General features: G+C 44.0%; 1 protein-coding gene across 1 annotated transcript in view; it reads left to right on the top strand.

The window, feature by feature from the left end:
* SYTL2 (synaptotagmin like 2) overlaps positions 1–18,453 on the top strand; it is a 134,083-nt gene that overhangs the window by 69,106 nt on the left and 46,524 nt on the right. Inside the window, exons 3-4 of the mRNA XM_075546398.1 lie at positions 5,547–5,698; positions 7,337–7,472. Coding sequence (XP_075402513.1) covers positions 5,547–5,698; positions 7,337–7,472 — 288 coding nt within the window. The remainder of the gene's footprint in view (positions 1–5,546; positions 5,699–7,336; positions 7,473–18,453) is intronic.

The following is an 18,453-nucleotide window of genomic DNA, read 5'->3' as shown; positions in this document are numbered from 1 at the left end:
ATTGAATGCTCTCCTTCTGCCTTCACTGCTGCCCACCGGCACAGGGTGTTGATTGAGAATTTTCTAGATACCCAGTACCACGCTGCACATAATGTGCATAATAAGGGACGAAAAGTGTGAGTCTCAAGAAATTGACTTTTCCCACTTCAACTAGTTAGCACTGTGTTGGGTAGGGTAACGTGCTGGGGAATTTGATAGTAGTTTTAACTATGGAATACAAATTGAAGTTCTGAAGTATGAAGCTCCCACCTAACATGATAAAAAAAAACTTGTTAGATAAATAAAAAAAATTGTTAGAAATAAAATGCTAATTTAGTTGGTGTGACTAGAGTTCAGGAGAAATGAGAGACCAACATGGGCTGATAAACAAGATTTTAACGACACCAATCAGATGGTGAGATTTTCTTTTTTTATTAGACTTGGATTTTGATGTCACCATATGTATCTTTGTAAAATATAACAAATGATTGACATTACACTGTCAAAACTCAAAAACAACAGTCATCATGTCAATCCCCACTCATAGCAACCCTCCAGGACAGGGTTGAACTGCATCGTGGGGTTCCTGAGACAGTAACTCTTTATGGGAGCAGCAGCCTCATCTTTCTGCAGAGCGGCTGGTAGGTTCGAACCACCAAGCTGAGGTTAGCAGCCCAATGCTTACCCCACTACATGTGCCACCAGACCTCCTTAATGACTAAGAGAAAACATGAAAATCCATCGAAGCATTAAACTTAGCAGTGATAAAAGCATCTTAGGGAGAACAGATAGGATGCCTATTAAGTTTGAAAGGTTTCTCCTCCTTTTGCCACTTTAAAATCAATGCTCCAGAAAGCCACTCTTACTTGTTTACTGTAATGGCTGCTAGCCTGCACAGGGGCCAAGTGTTTAAAGAGTCTGACTCACAGCATTAGCTCATTGCACATTGAAACCGTGGGATGTGCAGACAGTCATTTAGGTGAGAGCAGAGCGAGCGTTGCATAAGGATCCCTACAAATGACCTCATGAAGAGAAGTTGGAACTCTTATAAGGGTCTGCATTTTTTCCTAACAAGACAGTGACAGATGCCATATTTCATGGTGCGTTTTCCTATTGGTGTGGGAGAGAAACATGTCCTGTCTCCTCGGGAGGAAAGTACTTCCATCATGATGGGTTATTATTCACTTCACTCCAACAGGACAGGCAGGGGCTTTTTAATCTCTTGGGTGACTCATACTGGGGTGGTTGCCGAGCCTTTGTTTAGTCATTAATGTATTCACTCAACAAACACTTGTTGGATATCTGCTCTGTGCCAGGCTCTGTGCGAGGTGTTAGGGTTACAAAGGTGATTAAGTCATAGCCCTCATCTTGGGGGAGTTTGTGGAGTTCACAGATTCGTGGGTAAAACAGATGTTTTTCTAGATCCTTGGAACAGCCTGTTGTAAGAGCTCCAGTAGGAGTGTTCGATCATGGAGAAGAGCCAGCTGAACTCTCCGTAGGAATCGTGGAAGGCTTCACCGATGAAGGGAATGCTGGGCGCATAGTGAGTTAAGCATCGGGCTGTCAACAGTAAGGGCGGCAGGTTAACCCATCAGATGCCTCATGTGAAAAGATGAGGCTCTCTGTTGCTGTACAGATTTATAGCCGCAGAAGCCCGCTCCAGGCTTGCTATCAGTCAGAACAGACTCAACAGCAATGGATTTGTTGGCTGTTGTCGTTTTTCACTGAAGAAGTGATGCTTGACCTGCATTTTGAAGAATGAGGAGCAATGTGCTAGACGGAGAAGAGTAGGAAAGATAGCTCAACAGATTCACATTTATTGACTTCTTACCAACATGCAGGCACTGTCAGGTTCATGTGAATCATCATTTAACCATCACGGAGCCCTGCAAAGGAGGTCTGAGTGTCCTCATCCTTTTACATGAGGCGATTGAGGGTTAGAGAGGCTAGTCGCCTGCCAAAAGTCACACATGTCGGAAAAGTTAGATCAGGAATTGAACCTAGTTGATGAAGCTTCCGAAGCTCCAGTGTTGTCCCCCCCTCACTCCCTTTGTGCTTCTCGCATCCATGGAGATGGGAGAAAGCCGTTGCAGCAGCAAGAAGAGTGTGCTAGCTCATGGCAGGGAGAGACGGAGTGCTGGGAAAGGAAGTTGAAACGGTTGCTGGATGTCAGGTGCTCAGGGCTCTCAAAGGCTATGCCTTCCACTCTGCAGACACTGAGTACATAAATGCATACCATTTCCAACCGCTGGAGGGAGGATGCAGCCTCCACCTGTCTGCCAGTTTGTCTACTGCAGAGCTTGCATGGTACCATGCCACCAGCCGCCAGTCTCAACTACCAGCAGGGTTCACCCGGGGCAGGCAGTTTCTCAGTGGAACTCCTAAAACTAAGACCGGCTAAGAAAAAGGACTGGGGCGATACTTCGGAAAATTAGCCAGTGAAACCCTGTAGAGCACCATAGAATATTGTCCAATCGAGTGCTGGAAGATGAGCCCCTGGGCTGGAATTCACTCAGAATGCGCAATCACAATAAGCTCTGTGAGCTCGAGCACAGCAGTGGCTGGGAGGATGGCACAGGACTGAGCAGGGTTTCATTCCAGTGTATTCTGTTGGGGCCAACTCGATGGCAATGAATTGCAGCAGCAGGGATGCAAAGATGGATTGAATACAGACCCAGGGGATTATAGTCTAGCCAGGTAGAAGTGGAAGAAGTCTCGCCTCTGGAATTGGAGAGAAGGCAACTTTTTCCCTATTTTTTTTATGCTACTCAAAGCTGTAAGCAAGTTAAAACCGTTGTTGTTGTTAGGTTCTGACTCGCAGCAACCCTATGTGCGATAGAACAACACACCACCCAGTTCAGCACCGTCCTCACAGAGCTCTCAGGTTTGAGCCTATTGCTGCAGCCACTGTGTGGATCTATCCTGTGGAGGGGCTTACCACTTTCTGGTGCCCTCTACTTTACCAAGCATGTTGTCCTTTCCTAGGGACTAGTGTCACCTGACAACATGTCCATAGTAGCTGAGACAAAGCCTCACAAGCCTTGCTTCTAAGGAGCATTCTGGCTGTACTTCTTCAAAGACAAACTTGTTTGTCTTTTTGGCAGTCCCCTGTACCTTCAGTCTTCTTCTCCAGCACCACAACTCAAATGCATCGATTCTTTTTCAGGCTTCCTTAGTCAATATCCAACGTTCACACGCATATAAGACCATTGAAAATGCCATGGCTTGGGTCAGGTGCACCTTAGACCTCAAAGTAATGTCTTTGCTTTTCAGTGCTGTGAAGAGGTCTCGTGGTGCAGGTTTACACAATGCAGTGCATCATTTGATCTCTTGACTGCTGCTTTCATGGGCATTGGTGTGGATCGAAGAAGACAAAACCCTTGACAACTTCGATCTTTTCTCCGTTTATCATGATGTTACCCACTGGTACATTAGAAATGTTTAATAAAACATGACAGCTCTGGTGATTTGGAGGCATGAAATGATAATGCTGTCCTGGTCAGTATTTGGTGCTGAGCTTTATCAGCAGCCAAGTGGCCCAGTGATTACACATGCGTGGGAGAGGGAAGGAAGGTCAAGCAGAGAGCTGGGTTTTGGGTGGAAAGGTATGTTACAGGCACAGTTATGAAACAGATGGCATCATTACTAAGCTCAGGGAAATTGTAGCTCCTTTTTCCCCACCCAGGTAGGCCTGTGCCCAGCTCTGGCACAGCCCCACGACTGTCTTGGCCCATTCATTCTCTGCCAAAAGCACTTAGACTTGCTCTTTTTTGTTTGTTTGTTTTAGACTTGCTCTTTAGGAAACATGCCTGTTAGCTTTGATGACAATCATAAAACCCTCTAGGATTTATGCAGCACAATATCTCTCAAGAGTTCAAAGTCTCCATAAGATGTTTTTACACCATTTTATTCTAAGCACATCATTATGAACAAGAAAAGAAAGGTGTTCTTTTCTCATTTTCTTGAGATGGGTAGAGAGATACAGAGATTAAAAGACTTGTCAGCACGATGGTTTTTTCCCAGCCAGGATAAATTCAGGAGGCTTTCTCCCTGCCATCAGGTTGATTTCAACTCAACGTGACCCTTTAAAACAGAGTAGAACTGCCGCTGTGTGTTCCCAAGACTGATTCTTGATGGGGGTAGACACCCCTAGCATCTCCTATGGCGTGACTGGTGGTCTGAACTGTTGACCATGCGGCTCCATCCAACATGTAGTTCACTACACCCCCGGACCTCCTGAAGGAGGATGAAGGGGGGTACTTGGACTGTTCTTTTGGCCTCGATGTTTCACCAAGCATGAGTGATTGTGTGCAACCCTTAGATTCAGTTACCTGCACAAATGGAATATGTCTCCACCTTCACTCCTCTCCTCAAATTTTCTCTGATTTCTACCTGCCTTTTCCTGTTCTTTCCCCTAACCACCAAGGTTGCTGCATCCTTTCTTTACCACTGTTTCCCCACCCTCACTGACTTCCAGAAGTCTTGGAAGAACTCACTTCCCCTAAACATAAAGAAAGGACTATTGATCTGATAACCAGTCATTCTTCCATGGTTTGTTAGGTGCCAGGCACTTTCTAAATCATAGGGTCCCAAATTTATTTGACCTACTACCCCTTTTTCAGAAAACAAAACATTACTCAGTGACCTCCTGACAACTAAAAAGTTTGTACTGTGGCCGGTGTTCCAGGATAAAGTCGAGGTATCTGCTTTTGCAGCCCTCCCTGGGGCCCGATTAGGATGCACTGGTGTAGAGAGCTGTAACATGCAGAAGCTCCTTTAATCTTCAGGTTGCTGTTAGGTGCCTTGTGACTCCTAGGGACCCTGGGCCCAACAGAAGGAAGCGCTGCCCGGTCCTGCACCGTCTCACACTGTTCTGATGTTTGCACCCCTCGGTGCGGCCACTGTGTCAGTCTGTCTTGTCAAAGGCCTTCCTCTTTTTGCTGCCCCTCCACTTTACCAAGCACGGGGTCCTTGTCTGTCAGTTAGTCGTACTTTGGTGGCTTGTGTGTTGCTGAAGCGATGTCACGGGTATTTTGAATGCCAACAGGGTCACCCAACGTGAACTGGTTTCAGCAGAACTTCCAGACGAAACAGACTACGGGGAAGGAGTCAGCCTTTCACTTCTGAGGAATTAGCCACGGCAAACCTTAATCTTCATAGAAACCCCCAATCAGATGATTGTTTCTAATCCCCTTTTTTCTGATAAGGAAACAAGGTGTGGAGAAGCTTCAGTTCCATCCTTCTCTGAGGTATTTGCATTTAAGCAGTGGAAACAGATGACTTCCGTTAAGAAGTGAACTCTCAGGAAGAATTTCAGGCATCATCTGAGGATCATGAATTACATCTTTGAATTAAAAAAAAAATCGTTGGAGTTGGCTTCCCTAGTTTCTCAGTCAGAAAGGAACATACGTTTTGTTCAGCATTTGCGAGCCTTGTGGAAATTTTCTAAAGCAGTGAGAGCGTCATTTGGGCCGTATGTGTACACATTTCTTTGGGCAGTGTCATAGTGTGCTAGCTCATTTACTTACAGTGGATTCTTAGCGAGCCCTGGTCTTTCCCTTCTGTAGACATTTGCCTGAGAAAGTGAAGGATGACCAGCAGCTGAAGAATATGAGTGGCCAATGGTTTTACGAGGCCAAGGCAAAAAGGCACAGGGACAAAATCCACGGCGCCGACATCATCAGAGCATCCATGAGGAAGAAGAGGCTCCAGGTCACAGGTGAGGTGATTCGCCCAGAGCACCTAGAGTTGGCCTTTGTTTGGGAAGGAGGAATAAGAGAAAGGAAAGGTGCCTGATGCGTTACTGAACTCTGCTGCGAGAAACCATGTGGAGGCTCGCTTTGCACAATGCATGCACCTCTAGCTCAAAGTCCTCTTGCCCTGGATCCGGACAGGTAGGAGCAGTAACAACTGTGAATAGCCGCTCACTTCTAGCCTGTACTCAATAGGGAAAGTAATTATCACCCTTTGAGTATCTGACATGCTCAACTGGAACACTGTACTATTTATCATTGTTACCACAATCTATTAAGGCAGCTCGTATTACCCTTTATAGGGGGTATTAACGTCTCTGAGCTTAAGGTCATATAGTTGGCAAATGACAAAGCTGGGATGTCAGCTTCTTTGACTTTCAGCAATACTCCCTTGCAGATAAGAGCTGGCTACTTGGTAAGGTCCATGGCATTACTTGCTTTTCAAAACCACCTGGAACTTCAGAAATCTTGAGAAGACCAGGTTAAGGAGTGTTGGCTCCATTTTGCCCTTAAGTGAGATTTAAATCTTTTGCATCGAGAGAACTGTCAAAGATGCTGCCCTGGAATATGAGAATTTAGAAACAGAACCCTACTATTCTTTCATCTTCATAACAGTGATGAAAGTATTCCTGGCATTTACTGACTGTGTGACCTTGGACAAGTTTCTTAAACTCTTTGATCCTCTATTTCCAACCCTGTAAACTTGGAAAGTGGCTCCTGTGTTGTATATTAATGAATGCACAGAATCCAGCATGGTGCCCGGCATTGACTTATCACTCACTGGTGCTAATTTGAGTGATCAGGTAGAGAGTCCTGGGTATTCAGTCAGAGACCAGATAAGCTTCTTTCTGAAGGGATAGCGCAGAAGTTTCATGGGAGCCCTGGACTCTGAGCTGGGTATAGATGATGTAGGAGTTGAATGTCACAACTTCAGGCAGAGAAGGACAGTGAGACTGAAGTGTTTCCACCTTTGTACTCTGGGACCCAGCATTCTGTTACACACACTGTTGATGTTCATGAAATGCTTGTTAGTGATGATGACTCTTTCCCAGTGAGGTTCCCTATAGTGCGTGGTCCCTGGCCATGCACATTTGGTTTTACCCCAAATTTAGATCAAATTTTAATAACCCAAAGGCAGTCAGAATTCTGCCTTAGTAGTCTCTGAAGTTACCTGTACCTTTGAAAGTACACTCATGCTCTTGGGAGACTCAGTTTAGGGAGAGCTAACATTATGGGAGGTTATCCTGGGCAGTGCAAGCAGCTGAGCCATTGACTACTAGCTTTATTAAAGGTGCCTTGAGAGACAGTCCTGCCAGTCTGCTTCTGAATGATCTCTCGCAACCTTGAAAACCGTATGAAGCACGTCTATTTTGCTTCCATGGTTTTCCCTGAATCTGAATCAATAGCAATGTAGGAATCTATTGTCTTCTCAGGCAAAGTACTGCCTTTCCTGATCCCACATTCTCTTATTAATTAGTGATTGCCTTGGCCTTCTGGACAGTCCTGAGGCTCCAGATTGGGTTTTCAGTGATAAGAGCAGATAAGTGAGATGCAAGTCACTGAGGCAGTAGATAACTTCCTGTCTTTATTGCTTCCTATTTCAGCGGAGCAGAGTCAGGACAAAGTAAAAGGCGCAAAAGACAGCTGGGTGAATAATGTCAACAAAGATGCTCTCCTTCCCCCAGAGCTAGCAGGTGTTACAGAAGAACCTGAAGAAGATTCAGTGCCAACAAGTCCAAGGTAAGACAGAGCTTGTGAAGAAATTGCTACAGGCGAGATTCACGGCTTGGTGTGCTGCATGGGTAATACAGCGAGTTGTAAGGACAAATGTGAAACTTTTCTCCTTTGTACTGGGAACGGGGTGGTATACAAATGCCAGATGTTTCTCCTTGGCTTTGGGAAGGGGTGGTGTACAGAAAAATCTAGGCCCTGATGGGCACAAAGTTTGAGTAGTGGGTTTTTCCAGCTTCTAAAATTTCTACCAAATATGAATCTCAATTAAAATTAAAATGTTAAGTGATGATTTATTTCAGTAGCAGCAATAGCTGATTTTTATTTGTACTAAAGATTTCCTCTGAGAATATAATGAAGGGGTATTCCAAAATAAACACAGGGGAGTAAGTCATTTCTGGGAAGAGATGAATGATGATCAGATTACAACAGTGTAGTGAAGTGGATGAAATTTGGGTTTGAGAACCAGACTCTTAAGCCCAGTGTCCAGCTGCATGAGGTCTGTGAATTTGCTGCTGACACAATCCCTGAGTCAGGGTGCAGGCCTGGGGCAGCGTGAGAATAAGGACGTTTCCACAAAGTTTACAGAGGAGGAGAAGGGAGTCTGATGTAGGTACCAATGGTGTTCCAGAGTCACATAGAAGTAAAGTTACGCCACATGGATTATGGAGGACTGACTTTATGAAGGTATTCACTTCCAATGTGGAGTGGAATTTACTTTGTTCTCCCGCACCCTATTCCTTCTGGCACCGTTTGCAAAGTTTTATTATGTCTGTAGTGGCCATGTTGGCTAGAGGTCAGAACATAGCGGTAGCCATGTGAGCTTGTACTACTGGAAACTTAACTTCTTGGGGATTTGTTTTCCCATCTGTAAATTGGGAGTAGTAGTAGGTGTTTCCTAGGTTATTGAGAATTACCTAGTGAGTAAGAATATCCAACACAGATCATAGCACCATAGCAGTGTGTGAAATGGGAACATGAGCTCTTCCACATACACATATATTTTAAGATGCCCATGGAAGAGTATGTAGAACCTACATCACTAGCTGCTTATAATCCCTCTTGTGGGATAAAGGACTCCCTTCCCTAGGTGTGCGGGGAGGTCAGACGCTTACAGACATCCTCCCTGAGGGCCGTTAGTCACCAGACTATAAGGTAGGTCTCTCTCCCTGCTACTGGGGACAATAAACTATTCCTCCCTGAGGCCGGTGACCAAGTGTTCACATCCTACCAATAATGGTCTCTATCAGTTGAGTCAGGGAACAGGCCAAACTGACTCTGTGACTTCCAAAGTTAAGTTACCATCCTAAATCTAGGATCCGCCCATTTGTTACATGTATACCCCCAATCCCTCCTCTCCCTATGGCTTGTATGCCCCTAGACCACCCCCTCTTGTTACTGTATTACCTATAGCACAATCCCTTCCTGTGATGAATGTTCTCACCTGTAATTAGGGGGCTTCCATGTCCCCAGAAAATATAAAAAGCCTGGGCTAGCATTAAATGGGACTCTCTCCCTCCACGTGGACCACCAAACAAGGCTGAGGTGAGCATACTACCATGAATCATGTCTGACTCCATTTATTTCAATACTTCTCTTCTATCACTCATGCTCTCTATAACTTTACTATGATCTTTACTTATTATCGCTGTACAATTGTGCCTACCGGACCCGTAATGATGTGTTAGGGGCTGGCTTCCCCTGACACCTAGGGAAAGATGAGACCTTCCATATTAGAAACACAGGGAGAGGGAATAGTCACTGAGATTCACCACCAAGGAACGAAGGTCAACACCTAAGAGCCAGGTTCGATTGCCGAGGGGTGGAACAAACGAACACTGACCAGCTGGAGCATGGGGTTACAAGTGCTGCAACAGGCGGATCAGAGACAAGCTGACTCCCTGCACAACTTCATCTGGGTCAGCTTCCATCCTTTCCCCAGCCACTCAGACCATCTCAGAAGCCCTGATGGACTAAGTTCTCCTGCCCTCACACCCTTTATGACCCCATGGGAGCTGGGGGTGTACCAAAACTTTCTTCAGTTTGATTCTGATAAGAATATAGCCCCTGTAATTCACATCTGTGCTGTTTTCTGCATTCCCTGCGTGTCCTCAGATAAAACTTTGGGGTGGTCTGGTGAGGATTACCTCACCAGGATGTTGAGAGGTTAAATGAAATGAGGTGTGGGAACCACTTAGCACTTTTCAGGAAGAAAGAAAACTGCCAATTTCCAGGTGGCATTTTAATTATGTTATTATGACTTGTATACAGTATGGCTGAGAAGACAAGAATAAAGATGTTAGGTGTATCTAGTAGGCTTTGCTCATAAAAGCCCAGCACTATAGTAATACGTGGAATGGGTGGAGGAGAACCGAAGGAGATCTTTTTCACTTCCTTCTGTCCATGTTAAAAATGACTGCTTTACTTGGTATTGAGTTCCTGCACTGTTTCTCACACTGTAACCTTTGTGAACTGGGCGTGTTAAGTGTATCTTGGTGCGTGTACTTTTAGACTATGTGAACTTCAATAGAGTGACTCAATACCAGTCAATAAATATTGTCTTAGCCGGGAGTCAGGAGTTGAAGACTGTAAGCCAGCAATGATGGGTATTGCAGATTATGAAAGTGTATATTTAATAGACTCTGTAGCAAGACCTTTTTTTTAAATGTTGTGGGCACAATTCTCTGGGGTCCTGTCCATACACATAAAAGAATTAAAGCAGTGGACACGTGGCATTCCCTCAAGCATTGGCAGCTCCGTGTGTTCTTCCTAAACTCACCTTTGTTTGTACTTGTAGCATGAAGAAGCAAAGAGGGACTCGAGGAGTGGATAGCAAGGTTCCCTCGGGGATGGCAAAGGAAAACACTCTGAATGTTCACATTTTTAATTCTGGTCACTAATTTTCAGTTCAGCAGTGTTGGCTGTACCAGTGCTTCTTAAACTGTGATGATAGGCCAATTTGTATTTTTCTTGTCGTTTTGTTCTGTCTTAATTTCTTATCTATCACAGATTGATCCTGTAAAGTGTCGATTGATCTACAATCAAAGCAATCTATTCTACGTCTCTAACACCAACTCAATGGGAAAAATTCAATTTCAATCCATATCTGTTCAGTTCATCTCTAATTCAACTGGACCTATAGCATTCTATCTCTGACCCTAACCACCAGAGCTTGGTTAGATCTCAAAATACTGGTCATCATCTTCCAGAGTGCTAAATCTGCTCAGTAATCCCAACGCCAGCTTGGGGTGAGTCAGGATGTCTTACTTCTGACTTGCTGGATCCTCTACTACCTCAAGTTCAATATTTTTCCAGACTGACTCACAGAACTCACAGAAAGTTTTATTATAACAAATACACACAAAAAGGATGCAAATAAAGAGATGAGTAGAATAAAACCCAACAGAGCTTCTACACCGATCTTCCAAAGTCTCAAAAAAGGGATGCGTTAACTTCCTTTGTGTATTGACGTCTTTCACCTGGAGTTTCTGTGGACAAATTCTTTCTTGGGGCTTCATTATGTAGTCATGATTGATTTTAAAAGCCCCTCCCCCTGAGGTTGGGCTGATAGGTTGGTGGGTCTTTAAGGACTCCTTGCTTTTCAACCATCTCCCAAGAGCCATCTCATTATCAGAAATCCACAGGTGTGGTCTGGAGAATTCATCCAAGGGAACTCCCCCACTAGGGGAATTTCAAGGTTTTAGAGCTTATCTCTCAGGAACCAAGGACAAGGACCAAATTCCTCATGGAATGTTGGCTGAAAATCCCATAAATCCTTTTGTAAAAATATAATAAAAATGCATTGGTGGAAAAATGAAATAGAGACAGTAAAGACAGACAACATATAAGCCCGTGTGCTAGAGTGTCTTGGTCATTGATGCAAATGTTTTGAAATGCATACTCTTGATTTCTGAATTTAATTCTTTGTGGAATAATAGTAAGCAGTTCACAGACTAGCACCAATCAGTGAGCCACACTTTGATAGCATATCATGTCCAATAAGAAATAATTGTGGGGAAAATACCCAATGATCCTCAGGCCATAATAAATCATAGGGTGAGTCTGAGCCAACATAGGGAGTGCAGAATAAAACATGAGACTCTCTTCCCATGATTGAGGTGTAACAGGTCCTGACTACAGAGATAGGCCTGTTGTGGGCTGAGCTGCCCCTCTTTTGCTACTTGAGGTTCTATGTTCTGTGAAACAAGTTTGGGTGTATGGGCCCAAAGTGAGAACTTAGCACAATACCCTCTCTACCACTTAGATGACCATACATGGCTTCTTCCTGGGCTGGAAGGAACTGGAAAATAGACAGAACTTTTTTATTTTTCCCTGTCTGTCATCTTCCTTTAAGATCATCTGTTGGAAGATGTGCTGCTCTGGTAGCTTCTACTGTCTGAACTCTGTGACTGAGAGGGCCAGCCTAGGTCTCTGAAAGAAGATAACATGTCTTAACTGTGCTCCAAGAGTCCCCATTCCTCCCTCCAAAATAGTGCATGGTGTTAACTCATTGGAATGCTAGCCATAAGATCAGTAGGTTGAAACCACCAGCTGCTCCACAAGTAGAAGATGAGGCTTTCTACTCCCATAAAGAGTTACAGTCTAGGAAACTCACAGGGACAGTTCTGCTCTGTCCTACAGGGTCGCTATGCATTGGAATTAACTTGATATCAATGAGTTGAGCACTATGTCTAAGGAGCTCTGGTGGCTTAGTTGGTTACATTTTGGGCTGCTAACTGCAAGGTCAGCAATTCAGGCCCACCAGGCAGTCTGAGGGAGAAAGACGTGGCCTTCTGCTCTCATAAAGATTTATACAGCCTGGGAAACGCCAGGGATTGCATAGTGTTGCATGGTGTGTCGTCCCCCAGCCTCCCCATTCCTACATGCTCCAGTGGTCTGATTGCTGCCCCGTTTCTCTATTAAAGGGATTTAAAATGCATCCCACCCTAAAAACATACTTCACTTTTTAAGCCTGTCTGGATAGCAGTTTTTAGCGCTGGGTCTGTAGTGATTATGCATTGGGTTACTGTCACAAGGTTGACTGTTTAAAACCACCAGCTGATCCACAGGAGAAAGACGAGGCTTCTCCCGTAACGAGTTACCGTCTTGGAAACCCAAGGGACAGTTTTACCCTGCCCTGTGGGATCATTATGAGTGAAAATCGATTTGATAACAGGGAGTTTGGATGGTTTGTTGTTTGTTTTTTTTGGTTTAATGCTCATCTTACTGAAGCATAAGTCCAAACATGTCTGTGTCATCCTTAACACACACTGCAAGTAATGCTTGTTGTCAGGGACACAGCACAAAGGAGGACCTTGCAATAAGCCAGAAATCAGCAGCCTACCAGGTACCGAGCTCCCATATTGTGGCAATTTTCTGTTGGACAGATTCCACATTCCCGATGGTTCTTAAAAAATTACCCTGATTTATGTATTAAAATTGAGATTGGAGCCTCCACCAAAGGAAGAAAGTTCTAAGGCGGGAAGATTAAATTTTGGGGTGGTGTACTTCTCTATAACATAATTACACTAAGAAATAAGTAGCCTACACAGACAATATATTAATCATCCCCTATAATAAATGTCATCAGTCCCTAGGATGAAGTCAGTGATGCTTCTGTTTCCAGTAGCGAGGCAAACTATTGGCAGGCCTGAGTCACGGGCAGAAGATCTGAAAAGGAAGACCGGAAGGAAGGCAGTACAAGTATGAGAAGAGGTTATAAAATTAGAACAAAGAGAAGAGAAATAAGAATGAGTGGTGAGGATGGACCCACTAGTCTGCAGATTGGCCTGCTTTATTTATTAGGGCTATTTTTCTTTTTTAGAAATAAAGTATTTAAGATTCAGTAGAATAAATCATTCTGTAAAGTCATTCACTTATTCTTCATTCATTCCTTCATTCAGTAAACATTTGAGTATTGTATACAAAAGGAAGTCAAAGGTTGCAGGATATGGTTCCTATCTTTCAGGAACCCAACGTGTGGAAAAGGATTGGCATGTATGTGTTGCTGTTGTTGTTGTTGTTGTTGTTGTTAGGTTCCACTGAGTCAACTCTAACCCTTAGAAACCCTATGTACAACAGAATAAACACTGCTTGGTCCTGCACCATGTATGCAGGCACCATAAATCCTGATGTGATGTGATACATGTGTTGACAAAGCTGTGGAAACACTGAGACAGCAGCATTGGCTTTCTAGGGCAGTGAGGAATTCTTGTCAAGGAAGCAATTCTCGAGGGATACGAGGTTATGTTAAATAGATACGCTGGAGAAAGCAGCACGTAGCAGAAGGGATGACACAGGAGCATGGGGTGCTTGGCATGTGGGGACCTGCAAGTGGCTGACAGATGCATGAATGGTGGTCAATTATGCTTAAAAGAGGCTGGAACTTCAAATGATGAAGACCCTTGAATGTTTCCAAGAGGCGGATTTTTTTGCTCGAAACTACAAGTAGCCTCTAAATAACTCTTTGTTCGGCCTTACTTTTTTAGAATGCTCATTGCGACAATCGTGTGGGGAAAGGAACAGAGGTTTAGGCGGCATTTGTTGAAAACCTCATCAAGGACATATAACAGGAAACGTATCAGAGGGGTTAGGATATGAGATCAAGTAGAAGGAATTCAAGTTATTTGCAGGATGCTCAGAGAGCTGTAATAATTGACCCACGTGAGGACGTGTGAGTTATTGCTTAGGGTGCTTAACTACATCGTTCTCTCAGGGTTGAAGGCCAGCGTTGTCTTCACCAGCTTGTCCCTTGCATCTAACAGTGGGTCAAGCACACCATTTGTACTCAGTGAAAACAACAGAAACGTAAACAAACCCATTGCCATCCTTGGTGGCATAGTGGTTATGTGTTGGGCGGCAGTTCCAAACCACAAGCCATTCTGAGGGTGAAAGATGGGGCTTTCTCCCCCTGTAAACAATAGCAGTGTCAGAAACTCGAAGGGAACAGTTCTACTTTGTACTACGGAGTTACTGTGAGCACAGGCTACTCAGTAAAGCCCTGTGACATGAGTGGATGCCCCTACCCGTCGTCTCCCTCGGTTGCAGCTATCACCAACTGGCATCAGAGTTATTTTTCTATGTGTTTACTGTTTGCTCCTTGAGGAAAAAGACTGTGTTTTGTTCCCTCCTGTATGTTTGTTTTGCTCAATACTTTATATTGTTCACTGCTCTATGCCTAGCAGGTAGAACAGTGTCCAATAAGTGTTCTGTGGAACAAAAGAATGGAGATAGATGTAGAATAAGTAACTGAATGAATGAATGGGAGTAGCTGATGGAATGAAACATTGAATTTTTAAGTACAAAATAGGTGATGAGTCAGAGATTAATGAAATACCATATATACTCGAATGTAAGTCGACCCAAGTATAAGCTAAGGTACCTAATTATTACCTGGGAAACCAGGAAAACTGATTGACTCGAGTATAAGCCTAGGGTGGGAAATGCAGGATGTGAATTAACACAGAGACCAGAGGGGAGAGATGGAGCACAGCCACAGACACATCCTTACCAGTTCAGCTGCCGGCATAAGTAAATCACTACGGGTGCTTCTGTGAATTGGAGCCGTCCATGTCATAGGACAGCTCTGATTGGTTAGATGTGCATAACCAAACATTCAAAGCCCTGCAGTATCAGCGGGGCTTTGAATGAACAGCAGAGGAACGGCGATCACCAGTGAGATGTTACACCTCGCTGGGGTACCACTGACCCGTGTATAAGCCGAACCCCAGTTTTTCAGCACATATTTTGTGCTGAAAACTTCAGCTTATACATGCGTATATACGGTAGTTTGGACCTCATGTGACTGGAGCATGAGTATGAACTCTCAAAAGACGGAGTAGAATAGGAGGGGAGATGAAAATAGAAAGGACAGGTGAGAGCAGGATCAGCAGCGTCCAGAGCCCATTGCCTTGACTGCTGAGCACCCCTCCCTTCAGAAGGGTCACTGTGCGCACTGGATTATAAAAAGATGGAGGCACACGTGAAGGGCGCTCTTAAATTCAGATCATCAGGGAGGCCTATTCCAGATGGAAAATGAGAAGGCCTGGAGGGAGGAGGAGGTTTGGCCTGCTGCAGAGATTTGTAATGTCCATTCATCAGAAACAACCCTGCACGATGTCTGCAAAGTGAGTTCTGGGGAAGCAGGATAACGCCTTCCCTGGGTTGTTTCTTCCTGTGCTTTGGGCAGGTTCTCCTCCTCGGGGAACTCTCCAGTAATACGGAGAGAAAACTGCATTTGCTCGCAAGCAAAACAGTGCAGCCCTGTCTCACCTTGTTTGGGGTAGACTTAAAACACCGTAAGTCAGTGATTGTGATGTTGTTAAGTGCTGTTCCATCAGTTTGGGCTCATAGCCGCCCCGTGTGCAGCAGGATGAAACACTACCCAGCCTTGTGCCATCCCTACTCTTGTGATTTCCCAACCTATTGTTGCTGCCACTGTGTGAATGCGTCTCGTTAAGGGTCTCCCTCCTTTCCAGGGAGCCTCTGCGTTACCAAGCATGATGTCCTGCTTCAGAGACTGGTAACTCCTGAAAACATGTCCAAAGCCATCCTCACTTCTAAGAAGCATTTGGGCTGTACTTTTTCCAAGACACAGTTGTTCGTTCGCCTGGCATCCTTGGCCTACTCAGTATTCTTCACCAACACCATAATCCAAAGGCATGAATTCCTCTGCAGGCTTCCTCATTCATGGTTCAGCTTTCGCATGCAGATGAAGTGGTTGAAAAGACCTTGGCTTCCTTCAAGCCCACCTTAGTCCTGAGAATGATTTCTTTGCTTTTTTTTCACACCTTAATAAGATCTTTTACAGGACATCTGCCCAATGCAATAAATGCATCATTTGATGTCTAGACTTCTGTCTCTGTGGCTGTTGACTGTGGATCTAAGGAAAATGAAATTCTCCTCTATCTCAGAAGACTTCTTATCTTAGAAAACTTCTATCTCTGCAGTAAAAAAGAAAGAAAACGTCTATCTTAGAGGGATAAAAGAAACTTCTTAGAAACATTCTGTCTCTTCTCTTTTAACATGATGTTACGGATTGGTCCAGTGGGAAGGACTTTTGTTTGCTTCATCTTAAAGTGTAATCCACACCAGAAGTTGCAGTCGTCCTTGCTTTTCATCGTTAAGCGCTGCAAGTCTTCTTCCCTCTTAGCAAGCAAGGAATGTCATTGGCTTATCGCAGGTTGTTAAGGACCCTGATTCCATGTTATTCTTCTTGAAGTCTGGCTCCTTGGATTATCTGCTCACTATAAAAACTGAGGAAGGATGATGGAAGAATATAACAGTGATATACACCTTTCCTGATTTTATCCCAGGCAGTACCCACGTATTCTGTTCATGTAATGACAGTTGCTCGCTCTACATTCAGCTTCAGCAGAAGCAAAATCAGGTTGTCTGGAATTTCTGTTCTTCACAATGTTATCCATAATTTTAAAAGATAATACACAGTCTACTGCTTTTTCATAGGCAATAAAGCAAAGGTAACCATCTTTCTGGTATTCTCTGCTTTCTGCCAAGATCCACCTGATAACAACAGTGATATTACTCGTATCGTATCATATCATTTTCTGAATCTGGCAAGAAATATATACACACACATACAAACAGTTTACAAAGTATGTGGAAATCTCCCAAATCACAATGAAAAGTTAAAATAAAAAACAGAAACCGGTGTGTTTGAGCCAAGTTTACTTCAGTCCCAAGAAATGAGTGTATGTTATAGCATGTACACTTAGATTTTCTAGTGCAAAAGTTTAGGGGGGAAACTCATGGAAAAATTCTATTACCTCTTAATTCAAATTTTTCATGAACTATTCATGACTTCTGAATCAAGACAGATTGAGATGATATATACACACATACATACACATACCGGCTTGAAAGACTTGGCATTTCATTTCCTCCCATCACTCCCTCCCTGTGCCAATTGTTCCTTCATTTGTTTAAGCTCCATCAAGTGCAAACAGGAGCTGGTATAGTGCTGGGATGCGACACAGCATCTGCTGCCTAGGAACTCAGAGTCCAATGAGAGATAGTCACCTCAGAAGAAACAGAAATAAAGTCACTTGCAGGATTTTATTCTAGCTCTGTGAACTTGATTTTTAAGCAGGAAAAAAATGCCTCAGAAGAAGGCATTTGATGTCCTCTGTTATTTTTAACGGTTTGGGAGAGCATGACTGCTTATGGTTCAGAACTTTGATGTACGGCGTGTGCTTAGGAGTGCATTTAAGGCAGGAGGGGTGTACAGCTGTCTGTGTGCCATAGCCTCGACCCTTTCCCCACTGGCCTTGCCATAATGCCTAACCGGATCATTCTTTTGACTTAGCACTTCAAAGACTTGTATTAAAATGTAGACGTTTGGGGGAGGAGAACCCTAAGACCAATATCATAGTCTAATAATCTAACAATCATCTTCTTACTGAAGCAGACTAATTTTGTCTGAATGCCACTGCTCATATTGCAGGGCCTTTTGGAGGGTAAGCCGGGGGAGAAAGATTAACGAGACCATGGCGTGGTGGGACTTGGCCCTGATGGTGTTTGGGGGTAAATGTTGGGCTGCTAACCTCAAGGTCAGTGGTTCAAACCCACCAGTTGCTTCGAGGGATAAGAAGGTCATGTGCTCCTGTAAACTTGTATAGCCTCAGCACCTCCATAGGCTGTAAGAGCAGTGTCCCCCCCCCCTACAGTTTAAAATTCTATCATGTGGGATTTATTACTCGGAATACACTTGGTGGCACCTAACCGCTACATGTGGAGTTTATTGAGCATCTTTTGTCTGCAAGACACAGTCTACTACCCTCTGAAAGAGATTTTAAGATACAGTATTGGGCTATAAAAAGACTACATTCTCTTAGGAAAAATAATACACCCATAGATGAAGATCTAGCCAGGTGACAACAAAGTGTCAGGCAGTGAGCAATAAAATGTACTTTATATCAAGGCTGAAGCAGCCCTGTGGGGCTGATAGCAGGAATAGTGCCACAAAGGAGGT

This window comes from Tenrec ecaudatus, chromosome 4 (assembly GCF_050624435.1).
Source record: "Tenrec ecaudatus isolate mTenEca1 chromosome 4, mTenEca1.hap1, whole genome shotgun sequence".
In the NCBI taxonomy this organism is placed as follows: domain Eukaryota; kingdom Metazoa; phylum Chordata; class Mammalia; order Afrosoricida; family Tenrecidae; genus Tenrec; species Tenrec ecaudatus.
This window is presented reverse-complemented; position numbering and strand designations above follow the sequence as displayed.